We start from the raw sequence: 22,282 nt of genomic DNA, 5'->3' as shown, positions 1-22,282 counted from the left end.
GCGGCGGGGTATGGATAGGGAGGGCGGCGGGGCATGGATAGAGAGGGCGGTGGGGCATGGATAGGGAGGGTGGCGGGGCATGGATGGGGAGGACGGCGGGGCATGGATGGGGGGGCGGGGCCCATGCACCCAAAATGGATGGGCCGCCCCTGGGGGTTTAGTGACACTCTAATTTCTGCCATCACAAAGCAGAGCACAGCCTGAGCCAATCATTGTATCCCCATCTTTGTATCCAGTGCAGAGTTTTTGGCTAAATTGTAACAAAGTATAAAAACTGATACAAAAAAATGAAACAGAAACATTTATTTCCCATAAAGGACGTGCCAAGCAAGACGTTACAGTACATGGGAATGCACATGTGAGAGTAAATTGTCTATAAGCCGATCGATGAGATATGGCGAGCTGGGATAGTGCTCAGCGCCGCGATCGATCGATCAGATCATTTTTTCGACACTGATGGGTGGAGATATTTCCTTGCTGCCTTTACCGGGCCGTGCGATTGGACTACTGAACCCAACTCCATGCTTACAGCGAAAACCTCGGCATTTGGGTTTTTTGCTTGAGCGCTTGACCCGAGAGTTCTAAAGAAGTAAAAAAATTAAATAAAAATCGCAGTTATATTAAAACCTTATTTACAACATTATATACGTTTTTTATGCTTTCGCTGCCAATTTTTTTTATCTTGATTTTCAGTAACAAAAAAATTAAAAAATTAAGACACAAAACCAACAAAACACAATATAATTTCTGCTGTAAAACATATCCAATAAAAAAATGTTTTAAACATATTTTGGCTAAAATGTATTCTGCTTCATAAATAAAAAAAAAATATTTGAGGAAAAAAACCCATTTTTTTTTTACTTTCTGCTATAAAACATATCCAATAAAAAAAACATAAAACGAATAAAAAAAAAAAAAAAATATTGTTTATTTTCTGAAATAAAACATATCCAATAAAAAATGTAAAGCATTTAATTCCTTCATAAATTTTGGTTCGAATATATTCTGCTTCATATATAAAATAATTTTGAAAAAAAAAATAAAAAATTTTTCTGCTATAAAACATATCCAATAAATGTATTCTGCTTCATAAATAAAAACGATTTGGGGGGGGGGGGGGGAACAATATTTTTTAATTTCTGCTATAAAATATTTAATTTATTCAAAATTTTGGCTAAAATGTATTCTGCTTCATAAATAAAAAAAAATTGGGGGGAAAAAAAATCAATATTTTTTTATTTCTGCTATAAAACATATCCAATATTTTTTTTTAAAACATTTAATTTATTCTAAAATTGTGGCTAAAATGTAAATAAAAAAAATTGGGGGAAAAAACCCCCAATATTTTTTAATTTCTGCTATAAAACATATCCAATAAAAAAAATGTAAAACATTAAATTTATTCTAAAATTTTGGCTAAAATGTATTCTGTTTCATAAATAAAAAAAAATGAAAAAAAAAAATATTTTTTAATTTCTGCTATAAAACATATCCAATAAAATAAAATTGAAAACATTTAATTTCTTCATAAATTTTGGCTAAAATGTATTCTGTTTCGTAAATACATATTTTTTTTGAGGAAAAAACACAATGGCCCGGATTCTGAAAGCACTTTAGCCGACGTACCTCCTGAAATGCCGCGTAAGTGCACGGATGCTCCGTCGTATCTCTGCGCCTGATTCTGCAAGCAAGATACGCCTGAAATTTGGCTTCATACGACCGACGTAAGTTTCTTGGGCGCATATTTACGCTGGCTGCAAGGGGCGCTTCCATTGATTTACGCGTTGAAAATGTAAATGACCGAGATACGCCGATTCACGAACGTACTTACACCCGTCGCAGTAATCTACGCCGTTTACATAAGGCGTACGTCCGGCGTATAGTTATTCCACCTATAGGAGGCGCAGCCCATGCAAAGGTATGGACCACGGAACAGCCGCCGGATTTTACGTCGTTTACGCAAGTCGTACGTGAATGGGGCTGTGGTAGGTTACTTTCACGTCGTAGGCATTGAGCCGTCGTATCTTAGGGAGTATCTTTGACGTGATTCTGAGCATGCGTGCGCATGCGCCGTTCGTTCGGCTCATTATTTGCATGGGGTCACGATTCATTTAAATGGATCACGCCCACTTCCTTCCTACTTTGAATTAGGCGGGCTTACGCCGGACAATTTACGTTACGCCGGCGCAACGTAGGGAGCGAGTGCTTTGTGAATACTGTTCTTGCCTCTCTATGTTACGTCGGCGTAGCGCATATGAGATGCGTTACGCCCGCACAAATGTACGCCGCTCTACGTGAATCTGGGCCAATATTTTTTAATTTCTGCTATAAAACATATCCAATAATTTTTTTTTTTTAAACATTTAATTTATTCTAAAAGTTTGGCTAAAATGTATTCCGCTTCATGTGTTTGATAAAATCTCCCTTTGCAGGGATAAGAAACAGAGAGATCGTTCCCTCTATACAGAGCTCTGTGTTGATTGTCAACACAGAGCTCTAGGCTGTGATTGGACACAGCTGATCAGCAGGTTCCAGCCAGGAATCATTGGCCAGAACTTGCTGACAGACTCCCGCTGTGTACAATCACTGTGGGTGCCGGCGGGGGGTTGGGCATGGGCTGCTCCCTGCTGTCCACTCCCCGAAACAAATTCCCCCTCCTTGTACCAATCCTCTTCCCCTCAAATTCCCCCTCTGAGCACAAATCCTCTCCCCTCACTCCAAGTCCCCCCCCCTCCCAGCACAACCCCCCCCCCCTAAATTTCCAGTCCTATAGCACAAATCATCCCTGCTAGCACAACCCCCCTGGAAAAAAAAAATTCCCCTCCCAGCACAAATCCTCCCTACCATATTACATTTTCTAGCACAAATCACCCCAAATCCCCCCCCCCCACCAACACAAAATGCTTACCCCCCCCAGCATAAATTCTCCCCCTCCCAATACAAATCTGCCCCCAGCTGAAATCCCCTTCTCAGCATGAATCGTTGCCTCGCCAACCCCCCCCCCCAGCTCAAATCCTCTCATTTCCCATATGCCCCCAGCACAAATCCACTCCCCGAAAACAATTCCCCCTCCTTGTACTAATCCTCTTCCCCTCAAATTCCCCCTCTGAGCACAAATCCTCTCCCCCCCACTCCCAGCACAAATTATCCCCAGTCCCCCATCCTAGTACAAATCCCTCCTAAATTTCCCGTCCTATAGAACAAATACCCCCCAATCAGCCCTGCTAGCACAGCCCCCCCAGATTTTTTTTTATTTCCCTCCCGGCACAACCTCCCCCTACCATATTACTATCTTCTAGCACAAATCACCCAAAGTCCCCTCCCCCGAACACAAATCTTTTGCCCCATCCCCCCTTGCAACACAAATCCACTCAAATAACCACTCCTAGCACCCAAAATTTCCCCTCCTAGAACAATTCTTATCCTTTTCTACCACCCCCCCCCCCACAAAACCCCTCCCTCAACCTCTTTGTGGTGCTCCCCCCCCCCACCTCACAGTGCCCAGAGCAGCCGCCCCCTCCTGCCCACCCCTTGTCCCAGCCCTGCATTTAGGCTTTATCCCAAATACTAACCAGAGGCTCTGGATGGACAGTTGGATGAATGGCTCTATATTTGGGATGTAATCCTGACCCATGCACTCTCTATGTAGCGCAATCCTGACCCCGGCATTGTGTATGTAGCGCAATCCTGACCCCTGCACTCTGTATGTAGCACAATCCTGACCCCTGCACTGTATACGCAGCACAATCCTGACCCCTGCACTCTGTACGTAGCGCAGTCCTGACCCCTCCACTCTGTATGTAGCGCAATCCTGACCCCTCCACTCTGTATGTAGCGCAATCCTGACCCCTCCACTCTGTACGTAGCGCAGTCCTGACCCCTCCACTCTGTATGTAGCGCAATCCTGACCCCTCCACTCTGTATGTAGCACAATCCTGACCCCTCCACTCTGTATGTAGCACAATCCTGACCCCTCCACTCTGTATGTAGCGCAATCCTGACCCCTCCACTCTGTATGTAGCACAATCCTGACCCCTGCACTGTGTACGTAGCGCAATCCTGACCCCTCCACTCTGTATGTAGCACAATCCCGACCCCTCCACTCTGTATGTAGCGCAATCCTGACCCCTCCACTCTGTATGTAGCGCAATCCTGACAAATCCTCATAAAGCAGGGGTAATTCATGTTAAGGTATGGACGTTGGATTAGTCGTCGAGTTTTACGTCGTTTACGTAAGTCGTACGTGAATGGGGCTGGGCGTAGGTTACGTTCACGTCACAGGCATTGAGCCGGCGTATGTTAGGGAGTAAATTCAACGCGATACTGAGCATGCGCGCGCATGCGCCGTTCGTTCGGCGCTTCATTTACATCTGGTCACGATCATTTAAATACATCACGCCCACCTTCCACCTACTTTGAATTAGGCTAGCTTAGGCCGGCCTATTTACGTTACGCCGGCGCAACGTTTTCGGCGAGTGCTTTGTGAATAGTGATCTTCCCTCTCTATGTTACGTTGGCGTAGCGCATATCAGATGCGCTACGCCGCACTAAAGATACGCCAATGTATCTGAATCTGGCCCCTAATATTTCAACAAAGCCCACCAACAGATTATTACCCACATCAAGTCATTCTCCACAACTATTACCTTTTGTACCACCACCCCCTTCCTTTAGAATGTAAGCTCTATGAGCCGGGCCCTCCTGTACCTTCTGTATTGAACTGTTCTGTAATTGTGCTGTCCCCCCAAAACATTGTAAAGCGCTGCGCAAACTGTTGGCACTATATAAATCGTGTATAATAATAATAATAATAATAATTAATGGTGTACCCCAAGGTTCCGTGTTATCAGTGGTGTACCCCAAGGTTCAGTGTTATCAGTGGTGTACCCCAAGGTTCAGTGTTATCAGTGGTGTACCCCAAGGTTCAGTGTTATCAGTGGTGTACCCCAAGGTTCAGTGTTATCAGCGGTGTACCCCAAGGTTCAGTGTTATCAGTGGTGTACCCCAAGGTTCAGTGTTATCAGTGGTGTACCCCAAGGATCAGTGTTATCAGTGGTGTACCCCAAGGATCAGTGTTATCAGTGGTGTACCCCAAGGTTCAGTGTTAGCAGTGGTGTACCCCAAGGTTCAGTGTTATCAGTGGTGTACCCCAAGGTTCAGTGTTAGCAGTGGTGTACCCCAAGGTTCAGTGTTAGCAGTGGTGTACCCCAAGGTTCAGTGTTATCAGTGGTGTACCCCAAGGTTCAGTGTTATCAGTGGCGTACCCCAAGGTTCAGTGTAATTAGTGGGGTACCCCAAGGTTCAGTGTAATCAGTGGTGTACCCCAATGTTCAGTGTAATCAGTGGTGTACCCTAAGGTTCAGTGTTATCAGTGGTGTACCCCAAGGTTCAGTGTTATCAGTGGCGTACCCCAAGGTTCAGTGTAATTAGTGGGGTACCCCAAGGTTCAGTGTTATCAGTGGTGTACCCCAAGGTTCAGTGTTATCAGTGGTGTACCCCAAGGTTCAGTGTTATCAGCGGTGTACCCCAAGGTTAAGTGTTATCAGTGGTGTACCCCAAGGTTCCGTGTTATCAGTGGTGTACCCCAAGGTTCAGTGTTATCAGTGGTGTACCTCAAGGTTCAGTGTTATCAGTGGTGTACCCCAAGGTTCAGTGTTATCAGTGGTGTACCCCAAGGTTCAGTGTTAGCAGTGGTGTACCCCAAGGTTCAGTGTTATCAGTGGTGTACCCCAAGGTTCAGTGTTATCAGTGGCATACCCCAAGGATCAGTGTAATTAGTGAAGTACCCCAAGGTTCAGTGTAATCAGTGGTGTACCCCAAGGTTCAGTGTAATCAGTGGCATACCCCAAGGATCAGTGTAATTAGTGGGGTACCCCAAGGTTCAGTGTTATCAGTGGTGTACCCTAAGGTTCAGTGTTATCAGTGGTGTACCCCAAGGTTCAGTGTTATCAGTGGCGTACCCCAAGGTTCCGTGTTATCAGTGGTGTACCCCAAGGATCAGTGTAATTAGTGGGGTACCCCAAGGTTCAGTGTTATCAGTGGTGTACCCTAAGGTTCAGTGTTATCAGTGGTGTACCCCAAGGTTCAGTGTTATCAGTGGCGTACCCCAAGGTTCAGTGTTATCAGTGGTGTACCCCAAGGTTCAGTGTTGGGACCCTTGCATTTTAATATCTTTATAAATGATATTGGGTCTGAGATCAAAAGTAACATTTCTGTCTTTGCAGATGACACCAAGCTATGCAGTGGAATAACGTCCTTGCAGGATGTCTCCAATTTACAAGCCGACCTCAATGCTCTGTCTGATTGGGCGACTGAGTAGCAGATGAGGCTTAATGTTGATAAATGTAAAGTTCTGCACTTGGGGGCTAAGAATATGCATCATACATACTAGGGGGGGTACAACTGGGGGGATCCGTAGTGGAGAAGGATCTGGGGGGATCCGTAGTGGAGAAGGATCTGGGGGGATCCTTAGTGGATAAGGATCTGGGGGATCCGTAGTGGAGAAGGATCTGGGGGATCCGTAGTGGAGAAGGATCTGGGGGGATCCGTAGTGGAGAAGGATCTGGGGGGATCTGTAGTGGAGAAGGATCTGGGGGGGATCCGTAGTGGAGAAGGATCTGGGGGGATCCATAGTGGAGAAGGATCTGGGGGGATCCGTAGTGGAGAAGGATCTGGGGGGGATCCATAGTGGAGAAGGATCTGGGGGGATCCGTAGTGGAGAAGGATCTGGGAGGGATCCGTAGTGGAGAAGGATCTGGGGGGATCTGTAGTGGAGAAGGGTCTGGGGGGGATCCGTAGTGGAGAAGGATCTGGGGAGATCTGTAGTGGAGAAGGATCTGGGGGATCTGTAGTAGAGAAGGATCTGGGGGATCTGTAGTGGAGAAGGATCTGGGGGGATCCGTAGTGGAGAAGGATCTGGGGGGGATCCGTAGTGGAGAAGGATCTGGGGGGATCCGTAGTGGAGAAGGACCTGGGGGGGATCCGTAGTGGAGAAGGATCTGGGGGGATCCGTAGTGGAGAAGGATCTGGGGGGGATCCGTAGTGGAGAAGGATCTGGGGGGATCCGTAGTGGAGAAGGATCTGGGGGGGATCTGTAGTGGTAGAAGGATCTGGGGGTTTTGGTAGATCATAAGCTCAATAATAACATGCAATGCCAAGCTGCAGTTTCCAAAGCGAGTAAAGTCCTTTCTTGTATAGAGAGGTATGGACTCCAGAGAGAGATATCATTCCCCCCCCCCCTGTATAAACCATTAGTAAGACCTCATCTGGAATATGCAGTTCAGTTTTGGGCACCAGTTCTCAAAAAGGATATCGGGGAACTGGAGAAAGTGCAGAGAAGGGCAACCAAACTGATAAGAGGCATGGAGGAGCTCAGCTATGAGGAAAGATTAGAGGAACTGAATCTATTCACTCTTGAGAAGAGGAGAATTAGGGGGGATATGATCACCATGTACAAATATATAAGAGGTCCATACAGTGAACTTGGCGTTGAGTTATTCACTTTACGGTCAACACTGAGGACAAGGGGGCGCTCTTTACATCTAGAGGAAAAGAGATTTCACCTCCAAATACGGAAAGGTTTCTTCACAGTAAGAGGTGTGAAAATGTGGATTAGACTCCCTCCAGAGGTGGTTCTTGCCAGATCAGTAGATTGCTTTAAGAAAGGCCTGGATTCTTTCCTATGGGGCATATCCACAAAAACCTGGCGCAACTTAAAAAATCCCATTTAAGTTACACTGCCTTAAAATTTCTACCTAAGTGCCCGATCCACAAAGCACTTACCTAGAAATTTCAGGCTGTGTAACTTAAATCCGGCCGGTGCAAGGCGTTCCTATTCAAATGGGGCGAGTCCCATTTAAATGAGGCGCGCTCCCGCGCCGGCCGTACTGCGCATGCGCGAAGTTACTTTACGCCGAGTTTTGTGGATCGCGCCGGGTAAAAAAAGTTGCGTCGGGAAAATTTTTTTTTTTTTTTAAAAATGACAGCGTCGCTCGGCATGCATTCCTGAGAGGGAGAACTCCATGCCAATTTTCAAAGAAAAAACCGGCATGGGTTCCCCCCCCAGGAGCATACCAGGCCCTTAGGTCTGTTATGGGTTGTAAGGAGACCCCCCTACGCCGAAAAATCGACGTAGGGGGTCCCCCTACAATCCATACCAGACCCGTATCCAAAGCACGCTACCCGGCCGGTCAGGAATGGGAGTGGGGACGAGCGAGCGCCCCCCCCCCCCTCCTGAGCCGTGCCAGGCCGCATGCCCTCAACATGGGGGGGTTGGGTGCTCTGGGGCAGGGGGGCGCACTGCGGGCCCCCCCACCCCAGAGCACCCTGTCCCCATGTTGATGAGGACAGGACCTCTTCCCGACAACCCTTGCCATTGGTTGTCGGGGTCTGCGGGCGGGGGCTTATCGGAATCTGGGAGTCCCCTCAAATAAGGGGGCCCCCAGATACCGGCCCCCCACCCTAAGTGAATGCATATGGGGTACATCGTACCCATTCACCTGGAGGCAAAGTGATAGTTATTAAAGACCCCCGGAGAGCGGAGAAGACCCCCCCCGGAGAGCGGAAGAAGAAGCCCCCCTGGTATTAGAGCTAAAGAAGACAGGGGGGCCTCCGGAGCAGACTAATAAATGATTTTAAAAACCCTTGTGTTGTGTGTTTAATAACTATCACTTTGCCTCCAGGTGAATGGGTAGGGGTACGATGTACCCCATATCCATTCACTTAGGGTGGGGGGCCGGTATCTGGGGGCCCCCTTATTTGAGGGGACTCCCAGATTCCGATAAGCCCCCCGCCCGCAGACCCCGACAACCAACGGCCAGGGTTGTTGGGAAGAGGTCCTGTCCTCATCAACATGGGGACAGGGTGCTCTGGGGTGGGGGGGCCCGCAGTGCGCCCCCCTGCCCCAGAGCAACCATCCCCCCCATGTTGAGGGCATGCGGCCTGGTACGGCTCAGGAGGGGGGGGGCGCTCGCTCGTCCCCACTCCCATTCCTGGCCGGCCGGGTAGCGTGCTTTGGATACGGGTCTGGTATGGATTGTAGGGGGACCCCCTACGTCGATTTTTCGGCGTAGGGGGGGTCTCCTTACAACCCATACCAGACCTAAGGGCCTGGTATGCTCCTGGGGGGGGAACCCATGCCGTTTTTGATTTTACAAATTGCCGTGGAGTTCTCCCTCAGGAATGCATACCAAATGCCGTCGCTTGAATGTGCTTTTACATGGTGTTACTAACTTTAGACCATGTAAAAGCAGCCCTAATTTTACACTTGCAAACTAAAACTTACGGCGAAAAAACGAAGCTGAAAAGCTTTGTGGATCGCCCTAAGTGCTAATTTGCATACCAGAAGCGGCATTTCGACTCGAAATGCCCCCAGCGGCGGATGCGGTACTGCATCCTAAGATCCGGCAGTGTAAGTCCCTTACAGATGTCGGATCTTCTGCCTAACTTTGGAAAACTGATTCTGTGGATCAGTTCCAAAGTTAGAACCAGAGATACGACGGCTTACGCCGGCATATCCCTTTTGAAGATCTGGCCCAATATGTACAGAATATAACTGAGTACTAAGATTTGTAGGTAAAGTTGATCCGGGGAAAATCCGATTGCCTCTCGGGGGATCAGGAAGGAATTTTTTCCCCTGCTGTAGAAAATTGGATCTCATGCTCTGCTGTTTTTTTTTTTGCCTTCCTCTGGATCAGCTGTGGGTATAGCATGGTGTATATGAGATTGTATGCCCCCCCCCCCCCCTTTTATTGGTTGAACTGGATGTCTTTTTCCAACCAGATTATGTAACTATGTATTGTAATTCAGAAATTTGGATACATCTGAATCTCAAAGATTTTGTCCGAATTTCGACCCCAAACGAAACAAAGTGCACATGTCTGATAGAAAACAACATGGAAAGGCGTTTACCTCAATTATCCAATCACGTGTAAGTAACAATCCTGTTTTGTTAATTTCTGTCACTCATGATTGGGTATTCCAAGTGAACGCAGCTTCAGCTTCAGGCTCAGTGGGCATTCAGCTTCTCTACTGCTGTAGCCAACCGCCCCCCATTGCAATGCTAGCTAGTTCCAGGTGGGGCCCCTTTCAGAATCTGGGGGCCCCTGGGGGTCATTGTCACCTTCCCACCCCCTTCCCCCATTGCCAGATCTGTTGGCAGTACTTTACCTCAATAATTCAAAATGAACAGATTGGAGAAAAGAGAGAATTTTAATAAAGGGATCTATTTACACACAATGTACACAAAGCTTCCAATCGTAGGAAACACTTTAGGCATAGTGGGTGCCGCCGCCGCCTCTGCTCCCTCCTCGGGTTCCGCCCCCAGCGATGGAAGAGCGAGACCCAGATCTACCGCCTCCTCTGCCACCTCGTCCGCCGCTACCACCTCTGCCCCCGCGTCCGCCACCGCCTCGACTACTCCGTGATCTTCTTACTCTGGAGTGCTGACAAATAAAATAAAGGTTTAATTACGAGTTAATTCAAATATTTAGGGTTCATTTAAAATTTCAAGATAAGGACCAACTTTTCTAAAACAGTCCCTTAGACCGCGTTAAAAAAAAATGTCTCGGACTGCAGTTATCCCCTTCTATCCTTAGCTCTCCGCTGTAGTACCTCTTGATCGCCACTAGATGCCCTCAGTGTGCAAGGTGGGGTTGTGCTCAGCATCACAGGACTAAGGAAATACTGTGGGCTAGATTCAGATAGGTCAGCGGATCTTTAGATCCGCGTAACCTATCTGATTTACGTTACGCCGCCGCAATTTTTTGAGGCAAGTGCTTTATTCAGAAAGCACTTACCTCAAAACTTGTGGCGGCGTATCGTAACTCCCCTGGCGGAATTCAAATTCCGCGGCTAGGGGGAGTGTAGTATTTAAATCAGGCGCGTCCCCGCGCCGATTTAACTGCGCATGCGCCGTCTGCAAATTTACCCGGCATGCATTGCTCCAAATGACGTCGCAAGGACGTCATTGGTTTCGACGTTAACGTAAATTACGTCCGGCCGTATTCGCGAACGACTTACGCAAACGACGTAAAAAGTTCAAAACTCGGCGCGGGAACGACGGCCATACCTAACAAAGGATACGCCGCACTTACCCCTGCTATAGCAGGGGTAACTTTCGCCGGAAAAAGCTGAACGCAAACGACATAAAAAAAAAGCGCCGGGCGGTCGTTCGTTTCTGAATCGGCGTAAATGCTCATTTGCATATCCGACGTGTAAAAGACACGGAAGCGCCACCTAGCGGCCGGTCTGGAATTGCAGCCTAAGATCCGACTGTGTAAGTCACATACGCCGGTCGGATCTTAGGGATATCTATGCGTAACTGATTCTATGAATCAGGCGCATAGATACGATGGCCGGACTCAGAGATACGACGGCGTATCAGGAGATACGCCGTCGTATCTCCTATCTGAATCTGGCCCTGTGAGTGCAGGTTGTCATGGGCCCGCCCCTTGGGGAAGCTTCATCACGGTGCACTTTATTCAGAGTGATCTGGTGCCAGGGTGGGAGGAAGGGGTGCTTTTTACATTATTGAGGACCACCTTGTAGTTAGGTGCAGTTAGCTAGTCTGCCACTAGGTGGTTCTGTGCCATCAGGGTGTCTGGTTACAGCAGTGTCATCAGGTGCAGTGCCCGGACAAGATCATACATTGCCCAGAGCGAAGATGCCAAATTGCGTTCCCCCATCCCCTCATTACGTGCAAGCTTATGAGGAGTAGGGAGAGAGAGCACAGCCTACACCTCCTCCCGACTCTCTCCTCCTCTCCTTGCCGCTTCCAGTGCTGGGCTGACAGAAATAGTGATGCCGTTGTCACTACTCCTCAAAGGCGTAACTAGAACCTTCAGGGCCCTGGTGCAAGAAACCATGAAGGGCCACCTGGCCCCCGACTGAGGCCCTTCCCACTGATCCTGGGGCCCTTTACTCCCATCGTGGAACACGTTATTACATCACTGCAGCGGGCCACCTTCCTGCCATCTTGGGGTCCCCCCACGGTTGCAGAACGTCAGAACACAGTATGGGGTAGTTCCGCCACTGGTGTCAGTGTTTTTTTATTTTTATATTTGTATTATTTTTTTACGAATTTATTTTTCATAATTTTTTACATATTTAAGACCCCTGTTGGGGGGCTTTGGTGAAATATTAGGGGTCTAAACAGACCCCTGATGTCTCAATTTTGAGACAGAGAAAGAGACTGAGGACAGATACATCAGTCCCTTTCTCAGCAGCCTCAGCTGCACAGAATGAATGAACAGGAATATCTCTGTACAAAGGCTTCCCTTTCATTCATAAACTGAGGCATAGTAAACACAGCTCACTATGCTCATGCTATAATTGAATAAAAAATGTATACAAAATAAAAAGATAGTAACCACACTCTATTCATTAAGACAAGGAAGGGGCCGGTAAATTTACACATTTACCGGCCCCTTCCCCACTCTCCATCCTGACACATCCCCCGCAGCAACCAGAGGGAGGTGGGAGGGGGAAACTGGCAGTGCTGCAGGGGGCGAGGGGGGGGGGAGTAAACTACACAGGGACAGCAGGACAGGGATTGGGAAGCAGTAGGAGTGACTGATGCCCTCTATTTCCCTCATTCAGTAGCTGAATGTCTACAGAAGTGAGAGGAGGAAAAGCGGGGCATTCAGCAGCTGCATTGAGTGATTGGTTCCTCTACATGCACCCGCTGTCCCCCTATTCAAGCGTACCAGGAGAGCAGGGGGCCGGGTCGCCATGACGACCACTGTGACCCCTGTAGGTACACCCCTGGTTGTAATGAACCTGGAATGTATTTTGTTGATTTAAACCAGGGGTCCTCAAACTACGGCCCGCGGGCCGCATGTGGCCCGCGGAGGACATTTAACCGGCCCACCCCACCCTGACATGCAAGGCAGGTTGTAACACAATGGTCCCGCTGTGTCACGGAGCTCACAGTGTTAACAGTTCGGGCAGTTTGGTCACGCTGGCACGCTGTTCAGGGACGCTGCGATAAATGTCCCGCCCTCCTCCTGACCTAGACTAGCTCGTGTGATAGAGCTAGTGTTCTGTCTATCACACAAGCTGGTCTAGGAGGAGGAGCGCCCGAACTGTTAACAACACTGTGAGCTTCGTGACACAGCGGGACCGTGACACAGCAGCAGTTTGGCACAGTAAGGAGTAAGGCTGTGAGGGGCTTACGATGGTGAGGGGGGGGGCTTGCGATTGGTGAGGGGGCTTGCAATGAGGGGCTGATAAAGATGTAATGATGATGATGATGGTGGGGGGGGTGTGAATTTTGGGCCTGTGATGGTGAGGGGGGTTGCAATGAGGGGCTGATGATGATGATGTTGAGGGGGGGGGCTTGCAATGAGGGGCTTGCGATGGTGAGGGGGGTTGCAATGAGGGGCTGATAAAGATGTAATGATGATGGGGGGGGGGGCTTGCAATGAGGGGCTTGCGATGGTGAGGGGGGTTTCAATGAGGGGCTGATAAAGATGTAATGATGATGGGGGGGGGCTTGCAATGAGGGGCTTGCGATGGTGAGGGGGGTTGCAATGAGGGGCTGATAAAGATGTAATGATGATGGGGGGGGGGCTTGCAATGAGGGGCTTGCGATGGTGAGGGGGGTTGCAATGAGGGGCTGATGATGATGTAATGATGATGGTGGGGGGCGGGCTTGCAATGAGAGGCTTGCAATGGTGAGGGGGGTTGCAATGAGGGGCTGATGATAATGATGTAATGATGATGGGGGGGGCTTGCAATGATCTTGATCGGCTTGCAATTAATGATTGTAAGGGGGGGGGGCTTGAAATGAGGGGCTTACAATGATGATGGCGAGGGGGGGGCTTGCAATGAGGGGCTGATGATGATGGTGAGGTGGGGGGGAATTGCAATGATCATGATCGGTTTGCAATTAATGATTGTGAGGGGGGCTTGCAATGATGATGGTGAAGGGGGGGGGGGGTTGCAATGATCCTGAACATAGGAATTTGTTCATAGTTTTTTTTATAGTCCGGCCCTCTAACAGTCTGAGGGACAGTGAACTGCCCCCCCCCCCCTCCCCCCGTTTAAAAAGTTTGAGGACCCCTGATTTAAACCAAACGCTCTGTTGGGCTTCCAGCAATGGAGACAGTTATTATCACACATAAAAAGACGGATCTCACGTACTTCTCGATGGCCGTCTTGGCTCTGGCAGTTCACCACAACGATGTCCCGGTCGTCTTCCTCGAAGAAGTATGATGTACACAACTTCACAACCTGACACAACACAGAATGACATGTTACCAGCCTGGAATAAGAATTCCCAAACCACAAAATATCGTTATTCGGAGGACTTCGGAAGAAATAAGATTTTTGCATGACCAGTTTGAGAAAACCCAACCATGCAAACGCCCCCTAACAGTTAGAATCACTCCCTAGGACACATTTAACCCCTTCAGCGCCCCCTACTGGTTAACCCCTTCACTGTCAGTGTCATTTTTACAGAAACATTTTTATAGCACTGATCGCTGTATAAATGACAATGGTCCCAAAATGGTGTCAAAAGTGTCTGATGTGTCCGCCATAATGTCGCAGTCACGATAAAAATCGCAGATCGCCGCCATTAGTAGCACAAAAAAAAAAACACTATTAATAAAAATGCCATAAAACTATGCCCTATTTTGTAGACGCTATAAGTTTTGCGCAAACCAATCAATAAGCGCTTATTAACGACATTCATTTGTGTCTTTTATATCTGCCTGGAGATCGGCTTTCATTCCATAGCACCCAATACCTAATGCTGGTTTCTAAAAAGAGATCCGGTCACTTACTCCGCCCTCCTTGAATGCGCAGTCATCGGTCATCAGTGCGTTGTCACCTTTCTGGCACACGGTTTCTTGTATCGGGAAGGAAAGTTGATGAAAGCGAGATTTTTCATCCTGAAAATGAAGAGTAAAAGTGGATGAAAAGTTTTTCTACATAGAAAATTTATTAAAACATACAGGGCCGGATTCAGGTAGCCCCTCTGTAATATTGTGCGGGCATAATGTATCTCAGATACGTTACGCCGCCGTTAATTAGGGCGCAAGTTCCGTATTCATAAATAACTTGCGCCTTAAGTTACGGCAGCGTAACGTATGTGGGCCGGCGTAAGCCCGCCTAATTCAAATAGGGATGATGTGGGCGTGTTTTATTTAAATTATTGTTGACCCCGCGTATTTTACGTTTTTTACGAACGGCGCATGCGCCGTTCGTGAAAGAATCCCAGTGCGCAGGCTCGAAATTCCGCCGCAAATCGTCATTGCTTTCGACGTGAACGTAAATTACGTCCAGCCCTATTCGCGAACGACTTCCGCAAACGACGTAAAAAAATTCAAAATTCGACGCGGGAACGACGTCCATACTTAACATTGCGTACGCCTCATAGAAGCAGGAGCAACGCTACGCCGAAAAAGCCTTACGCAAACGACGTAAAAAAATTCGGCCGGGCGCACGTACGTTTGTGAATTGGCGTATCTAGGTCATTTGCATATTCTACGCCGAAAACTACGGAAGCGGCACCTAGCGGAAAGCGTAAATATGTACCCTAAGATACGACGGCGTATGAGACTTACGCCAGTCGGATCTTAGCCTAATTTCGGCGTATCTTGCTTTCTGAATACAGAAAGAATATACGCCAGCGCAGCTTTGAATTTACGCGGCTTATCTAAAGATACGCCGGCGTAAATTCTTGCTGAATCCGGCCCAAAGACATTTCCAGTTTAGTGTGGAGATTTCAATAACATGGCGGTGGGGGGGGGATGGAATGCCCTGATTCCCACAGCAGTGTCCTTGTTCAGAGCTGAATCTACATGGTCATGCTGCAATACCAAACCTGACCAGTAGGCGGCACTGCAGGTGACTTTGTTTGGAAGTGAGGCGAATGCTTCTACCTAAATCTGATGCAGGATGACAGTTATAGGGATGGTGGTGGTAGGGGAGGCGGAGTCAACCACATTCGCGTATTTTTTTTTTTGTCAGAGAAGGTTCTCACGCCGATAACCGGATTTCTTTTGAAATTGAAAATACCCCCCCCCAACCAGATCAGATCCCCCAACTGTACACCCCCCCAACCAGATCAGATCCCCCAACTGTACACCCCCTGGGCCAGAGCAAATTGTTCACTTCCGCTACAAGCCAGTTTATTCAGCAATAACTTTGTCAATCCCAATGCCGCGTGCACACAAGCATTTTTTCAGCATGAAAAAAAACGTTGTTTTTCAGCATGTCGAAAAAACTACTTATTCCCAACTTCATCATTAAAACGACATTGCCCACACACCATCGTTTTAAAAAAATGATGAAAAAAGCGCGGTGACGTACAAAACGTACAACGGCACTATAAAGGGGAAGTTCCATTCGCCTTCGGGCTGCTTTAGCTGATTCCGTGTTAGTAAAAGACAATTTGCGCTTTTTTGTCTGTTACAGAGTGATGAATGTGCTTACTCCATTACGAACGCTAGTTATACCAGAACGAGCGCACCCGTCTCATAACTTGCTTCTGAGCATGCGCGCGTTTTTTTACGTCGTTTTAGCCCACACATGATCATTTTTTACAACCCGAAAAACATGCAGCCCACACACCATCATTTTAAATGAAGTTTTTGAGAAACAACGTTTTTTTCATGCCAAAAAATGATCGCGTGTACGCGGCATTAAAAAGACTTTCTTTTGGTCAGATTATCTTAAATAATGCAACAAAATAACAAAAAAAAAAAATTTAAATTAAAAACTGAAAGATTGATGATTGTTTAAAACGTTATTACATTGACGAATGTACTTTGTGTATGTGATGAACGTGTACTGTACTTTATTGATCTTCAATAAAACATTGTAAAGTAAAAAAAATAAAAAAAATAAGTTTAAATGATAGAAACAAACAAAAAGCAGGAAAGTTAAGTTAAAGGAGAAGAAGGAATTAAATAGGGCTGGTTAGGATAGGGCTAATAAGAGATGATCTTCAGATGAATTATAGTGGATACAAAAGTGACAATGTTACTTTGTATCTCTCTATCGCCTGTTTGATCAATCTTTATAAACAATGTTACTTTGTATCCTGGGGGTTTTCACCTTTCTCTGGATCATCTGAGTATATGATTGTGTATATGTGATTGTATGATATACAGTATGTTTGTGTGTATATATATATATATATATATACAGTATAGTTTTATTGGTTGAACTGGATGGTCTTTTTTCAACCTGACTAACTATGTAACTATATATCTCTCTATCTCTCTGATCAATGTTTATAAACAATGGGCCAGATCCACAGCCAGGCAGCGCAGCGTAACGTAACCTATTTAGGTTACACCGCCGCAAATTTTCTGTCTAAGTGCCCGATCCACAAAGCACTTACCTGGAAATTTGCGGCGGTGTATCCTAAATCCGTCCGACGCAAGGCGGGCCAATTCAAATGTGGCGGGTACCATTTAAATTAGGCGCGCTCCCGCGCCGGACATACTGCGCATGCTCCCGACGCAAATTTCCCAACGTGCTTTGCGCGAAATTACAACGCGCCGACGTTTTGTGAATCACGACGTGAAAAAAAGACTTGCGCCGGGAAAATAAAAAAATTCAAAAAAAAATTCAAAAGCGACGCGGGAAAGACGGCTATACTTTTACATGGTGGAGTAATTTTACACTTTGTAAAAGGTGCCCTATCTTTGCGACGACAAACTAACACTAATTTGCATACCCAAAGCTGTATTACGACGCGAAATCCCCCCAGCGGCGGCCGCGGTACTGCATCCTAAGATCCGACAGTGTAAAACAATTACACCTGTCGGATCTTCTGGCTATCTATGCGTAACTGATTCTATGAACCAGCCGCATAGATAGAAACAGAGATACGACGGCGTATCTCTTATGTGAATCTGGCCCAACGTTTTTCTCGACGTGATTCTTGTCAAGCCTGCCTTGCCTACACACGATCGTGAAAAAAAATGCTCTAGCAAAGCGCGGTGACGTACAACACGTACGGCGGCACTATAAAGGGGAAGTTCCATTCGAATGGCGCCACCCTTTGGGTTGATTATGCTAATTTCCCCGTCTCATAACTTGCTTCTGAGCATGCACGTTTTTTTCCCCCCGTTGTTAAAGCCTACACACGACTGTTTTTCATGACGAGAAAAATTAGAGCATGTTCTAAATTTTTTTAATGGCCATTTTTCTCAACGGGCTCTAGAGCCCACACACGATCGTTTTTAATGACCAATTTAAAAAATGGCATTTTTCTCGTCATGAAAAACGGTCGTGTGTACGCGGCATTATTGTTTTCAAGTTAAAATCATATTTCTTTTCTAGAACCCCCTAACACCTGTCAGTGCCCACCAGTGCCGCCTTATTGTTGCCCACCAGTGCCGCCTTATCGGTGCCCATCAGTGCCCATCAGTGCCGCTTTATTGGTGCCCACCAGTGCCACCTTATCAGCGTACATCAATGAAGGAGAAAAATTGCCCGTTTGCAAAATTTTATAACAAAATATAAAAAATATTTTTATTTATTTTTAACAAAAAATAGAAACCGCAGAGGTGATCAAATACCACCGAAAGAAAGCTCTGTTTGTGGAGAAAAAATAATAAAAAAAATGCTCTTAGTAGAGACCCTAGAGAATAAAATGGTGGTTGTTGCAAAGTTTTATGTCACACTGTATTTGCGCAGCGGTCTTTCTTGGAATTTTTTTTTTTTTTAACCACTTATGGACCGCCTCCTGCACATATACGTTGGCAGAATGGCACGGCTGGGCACAAGCACGTACAGGTACGTCCTCTTTAAGTGCCCAGCCGCGCCCGCGATCCGGTCCGAAGCTCCGTGATGGTGGGACCCGCGGACCTGATCGCCGCTGGAGTCCCGCGATCGCTCCCCGGAGCTGAAGAACGGGGAGAGGTGAGTTTAAACACAGCTTCCCCGTTCTTCACTGTGGCGCCGTCATCGATCGTGTGTTCCCTTTTATAGGGAAACACAATCAATGACGTCACACCTACAGCCACACCCCCTACAGTTAGAAACACAGATGAGGTCACACTTAACCCCTTGTGGTTAACTCCCAAACTGCAATTGTCATTTTCACAGTAATCAGTGCATTTTTATAGCATTTTTTGATGTGAAAATGACAATGGGGTGGATTCAGTAAGCAATTGCGTCTGCGTATCCATAGATACGCAGCGTAATTGCTTAGTTGCGCCGGCGTATCGACTTTTCTGTATTCAGAAAGCTCGATACGCCGACTGCAGCCTAAGATATGACTGGCATAAGGCTCTTATGCCGTCGTATCGTAGGCTGCATTCTTACGATGGCCGCTAGGTGGCGTTCCCGTAGTGGTCAGCGTAGAGTATGCAAATTACATACTAACGCCGATTCACAACCCTACGCGAGCCCCGCGTACGCAGTTTACGTCATTTGCGTTCGTCGGTTTCTGCGTAAGGCTGCTCATGCTATTAGCAGGAGCAGCCAATGCTACGTATACCCGTCGTTCCCCCGTCACGATGTTTGAAAATTACGTCGTTTGCGTAAATGAATCGTGAATGGCGCTGGACGCCATTTACATTCACGTTAAAGCAAATGACGTCCTTGCGACGTCATTTGCCGCAATGCACTTCAGGAAAGTTTCCCGACGGAGCATTCGCACTACGTTCGGCGCGGGAACGCGCCTAATTTAAATGATCCACGCCCCCTACGGGATCATTTAAATTACGCGCGCTTACGCCGGCCAGTTTTACTGAGCGCCCGCGCAAATTACGGAGCTACTGCTTCGTGAATGAAGCGTATCGCACGTAATTTACGGAGGCATAGCGTAAAAACTGTACGCTGCGCCTCCGTAAGAGGGCGCAAATCTACCTGAATCTAGGCCAATGGTCCCAAAAATGTGTCAAAATTGTCCGAAGTGTCCGCCATAATGTCGCAGTCACGAAAAAAATCGCTGATCGCCGCCATTAGTAGTAAAAAAAAAAAAATAATAATAAAAATGCAATAAAACTATCCCCTATTTTGTAAACGCTATACATTTTGCGCAAACCAATCGATAAACGCTTATTGCGATTTTTTTTACCAGAAATATGTAGAAGAATACGTATCGGCCTAAACTGAGGAAAAAATCGTTTTTTATATATTTTTGGGGATATTTATTATAGCAAAAAGTAAAAAATATTGCATTTTTTTTCAAAATTGTCGCTCTATTTTTGTTTATAGCGCAAAAAATAAAAACCGCAGAGGTGATCAAATACCACCAAAAGAAAGCTCTATTTGTGGGGAAAAAAGGACGCCAATTTTGTTTGGCAGCCACGTCGCACGACCGCGCAATTGTCAGTTAAAGCGACGCAGTGCCGAATCGCAAAAACTGGCCCGGTCCTTTAGCTGCAAAATGGTCCGGGTCTTAAGTGGTTAATGAATAATAATAAAAAAAAAAAACAACTAACCAGTAAAATTAGCCCAATTTTGTTTTTGTATAATGTGAAAGATTTTACGCTGCGAGAATCGTGATCTTTATTCTAAGCAAAAAAAAAAAATAAAAAAAAAAACGTGATTCTCATTTTGGCCAGAATCTTGCAGCTCTAATCTATAATTCCTCTAATCTAATTAGGATATAAAAATGTTCTACTCACAGTGATGTATTCCGTGCCGTTCTCCAGGAGCCCGTAGAGGGCGTCTTCTCCGGAGACTTTGTTGTAGTGATCTGCGCTGTACAGCGCCATGACGGCGACGTCGTCCTCACTCCATTGTAATAAGGGTAAGGCCGTGGTGCCGGCGGCCAACCCCATCAGGAACCAGAGAGTTGCAGAGAGAGTCATGCTGGACAGGCGACCCGTCTCTAGGAGGACTGATGATAAAATCCGGGGGGGCTCCTCGCACATTTATACCGTTTCTCTGACTCTTCTTGGAAAGGAATATTTCATTTCTAAGTATAAAGGAGAAATCACAGAGTTTCGCAATGACGAAATCTCACACATTGCAGTTCGGGGTTTTTCCCTAATAATCCAAATTTCGCAATCCGAAAACCACAACCCTACTTCAATGTTGTGCCGGGAACGTGTGTCACGGGAACGTGTGACGGAACGCGTGCCGGACCGGCGCAGGAGAAATCCCTCACCACCAGATGAAAACCTGGAACTGTTTTGTAAAAATTATTAACCCCTTCAGTTCTCACTCCCGTTATAGTTTAGTCATTACTGAAGATAACAAAGTAATAATACATCTTTTTTTTTTAAGAATTTTTTTAGGTGAAATTGTTTGGAAAAAAATATTTTCTATTTAACCACTTAAGACCCGGACCATTATGCAGGTTAAAGACCAGGCCCCTTTTTGCGATTCGGCACTGCGTCGCTTTAACTGACAATCGCGCGGTCGTGCGACGCGGCTACCAAACAAAATTGGCGTCCTTTTTTTCCCCACAAATAGAGCTTTATTTTGGTGGTATTTGATCACCTCTGCGTTTTTTATTTGTTGCGCTATAAATAAAAATAGAGCGACAATTTTGAAAAAAAAACAATGGGCCAGATTCACGTAGAATCGCCCTACGCTGCGGCGGCGTAACGTATTACATTTACGTCACACCGCCGCAAGTTTTCAGCGGAAGTGCTTGATTCACAAAGCATTTGCCTGTAAACTTGCGGCGGCGTAGCGTGAATCCGCCCGGCGCAAGCCCGCCTAATTCAAATGGGGCGGGGACCATTTAAATTAGGCGCGTTCCCGCGCCAAACGTACTGCGCATGCTCCGTCCCTAAAATTTCCCGACGCGCATTGCGCTAAGTGACGTCACAAGGACGTCATTGGTTTCGACGTTAATGTAAATGGCGTCCAGCGCCATTCACAGACGACTTACGCAAACGACGTGAAATTTCAAATTTCGACGTGGGAACGACGGCCATACTTAACATTGGCTAGACCACCTAGGGGGCAGCTTTAGTTTTACGCCACGTATCTCTAGGGAAACAACGTAAATTTACAGCGACGGGCAAAGCGGACGTTCGTGAATCGGCGTAACTAGTCATTTGCATATTCTACGCCGACCGCAATGGAATCGCCACCTAGCGGCCGGCCTAGAATTGCAGCCTAAGATCCGATGGTGTAAGTCACTTACACCTGTCGGATCTTAGGGCTATCTATGCGTAACCTGATTCTATGAATCAGCCGCATAGATACGACAATCGTATCTCAGAGATACGACGGCGTATCAGGAGATACGCCGTCGTATCTTTTTTGTGAATCTGGCCCAATATTTTTTACATTTTGCTATAATAAATATCCCCAAAATATATAAAAACAACATTTTTTTCCTCAGTTTAGGCCG

General features: G+C 46.8%; 1 protein-coding gene across 3 annotated transcripts; it reads right to left on the bottom strand.

Annotated features, from left to right (window-relative positions):
- Positions 1 to 288: 288 nt before the first annotated feature.
- On the bottom strand, positions 289 to 20,957 carry LOC120941677 (cathelicidin-related antimicrobial peptide Na_CRAMP-like). Of its 3 annotated transcripts, none has more exons than XM_040355215.1 (5): positions 20,598 to 20,957; positions 14,787 to 14,894; positions 14,143 to 14,232; positions 10,231 to 10,442; positions 289 to 581 (listed from the first exon to the last, which is right to left on the bottom strand). In XM_040355215.1, the coding sequence occupies exons 1-4, from the start codon at positions 20,844 to 20,846 to the stop codon at positions 10,269 to 10,271; spliced, it is 621 nt and encodes a 206-aa protein (XP_040211149.1). In that variant the 5' UTR covers positions 20,847 to 20,957; the 3' UTR covers positions 289 to 581; positions 10,231 to 10,268. The 3 variants fall into 3 exon arrangements, with proteins under 3 accessions (XP_040211149.1, XP_040211150.1, XP_040211151.1); XM_040355216.1 differs by having other exon boundaries at positions 10,235 to 10,442; XM_040355217.1 differs by lacking the exon at positions 10,231 to 10,442 and having other exon boundaries at positions 20,598 to 20,950.
- Positions 20,958 to 22,282: the final 1,325 nt, after the last annotated feature.

This window comes from Rana temporaria, chromosome 5 (assembly GCF_905171775.1).
Source record: "Rana temporaria chromosome 5, aRanTem1.1, whole genome shotgun sequence".
Lineage (NCBI taxonomy): Eukaryota > Metazoa > Chordata > Amphibia > Anura > Ranidae > Rana > Rana temporaria.
Note: the sequence above shows the minus strand (reverse complement) of the source record. Positions and strands in the feature narration are given on the sequence as shown.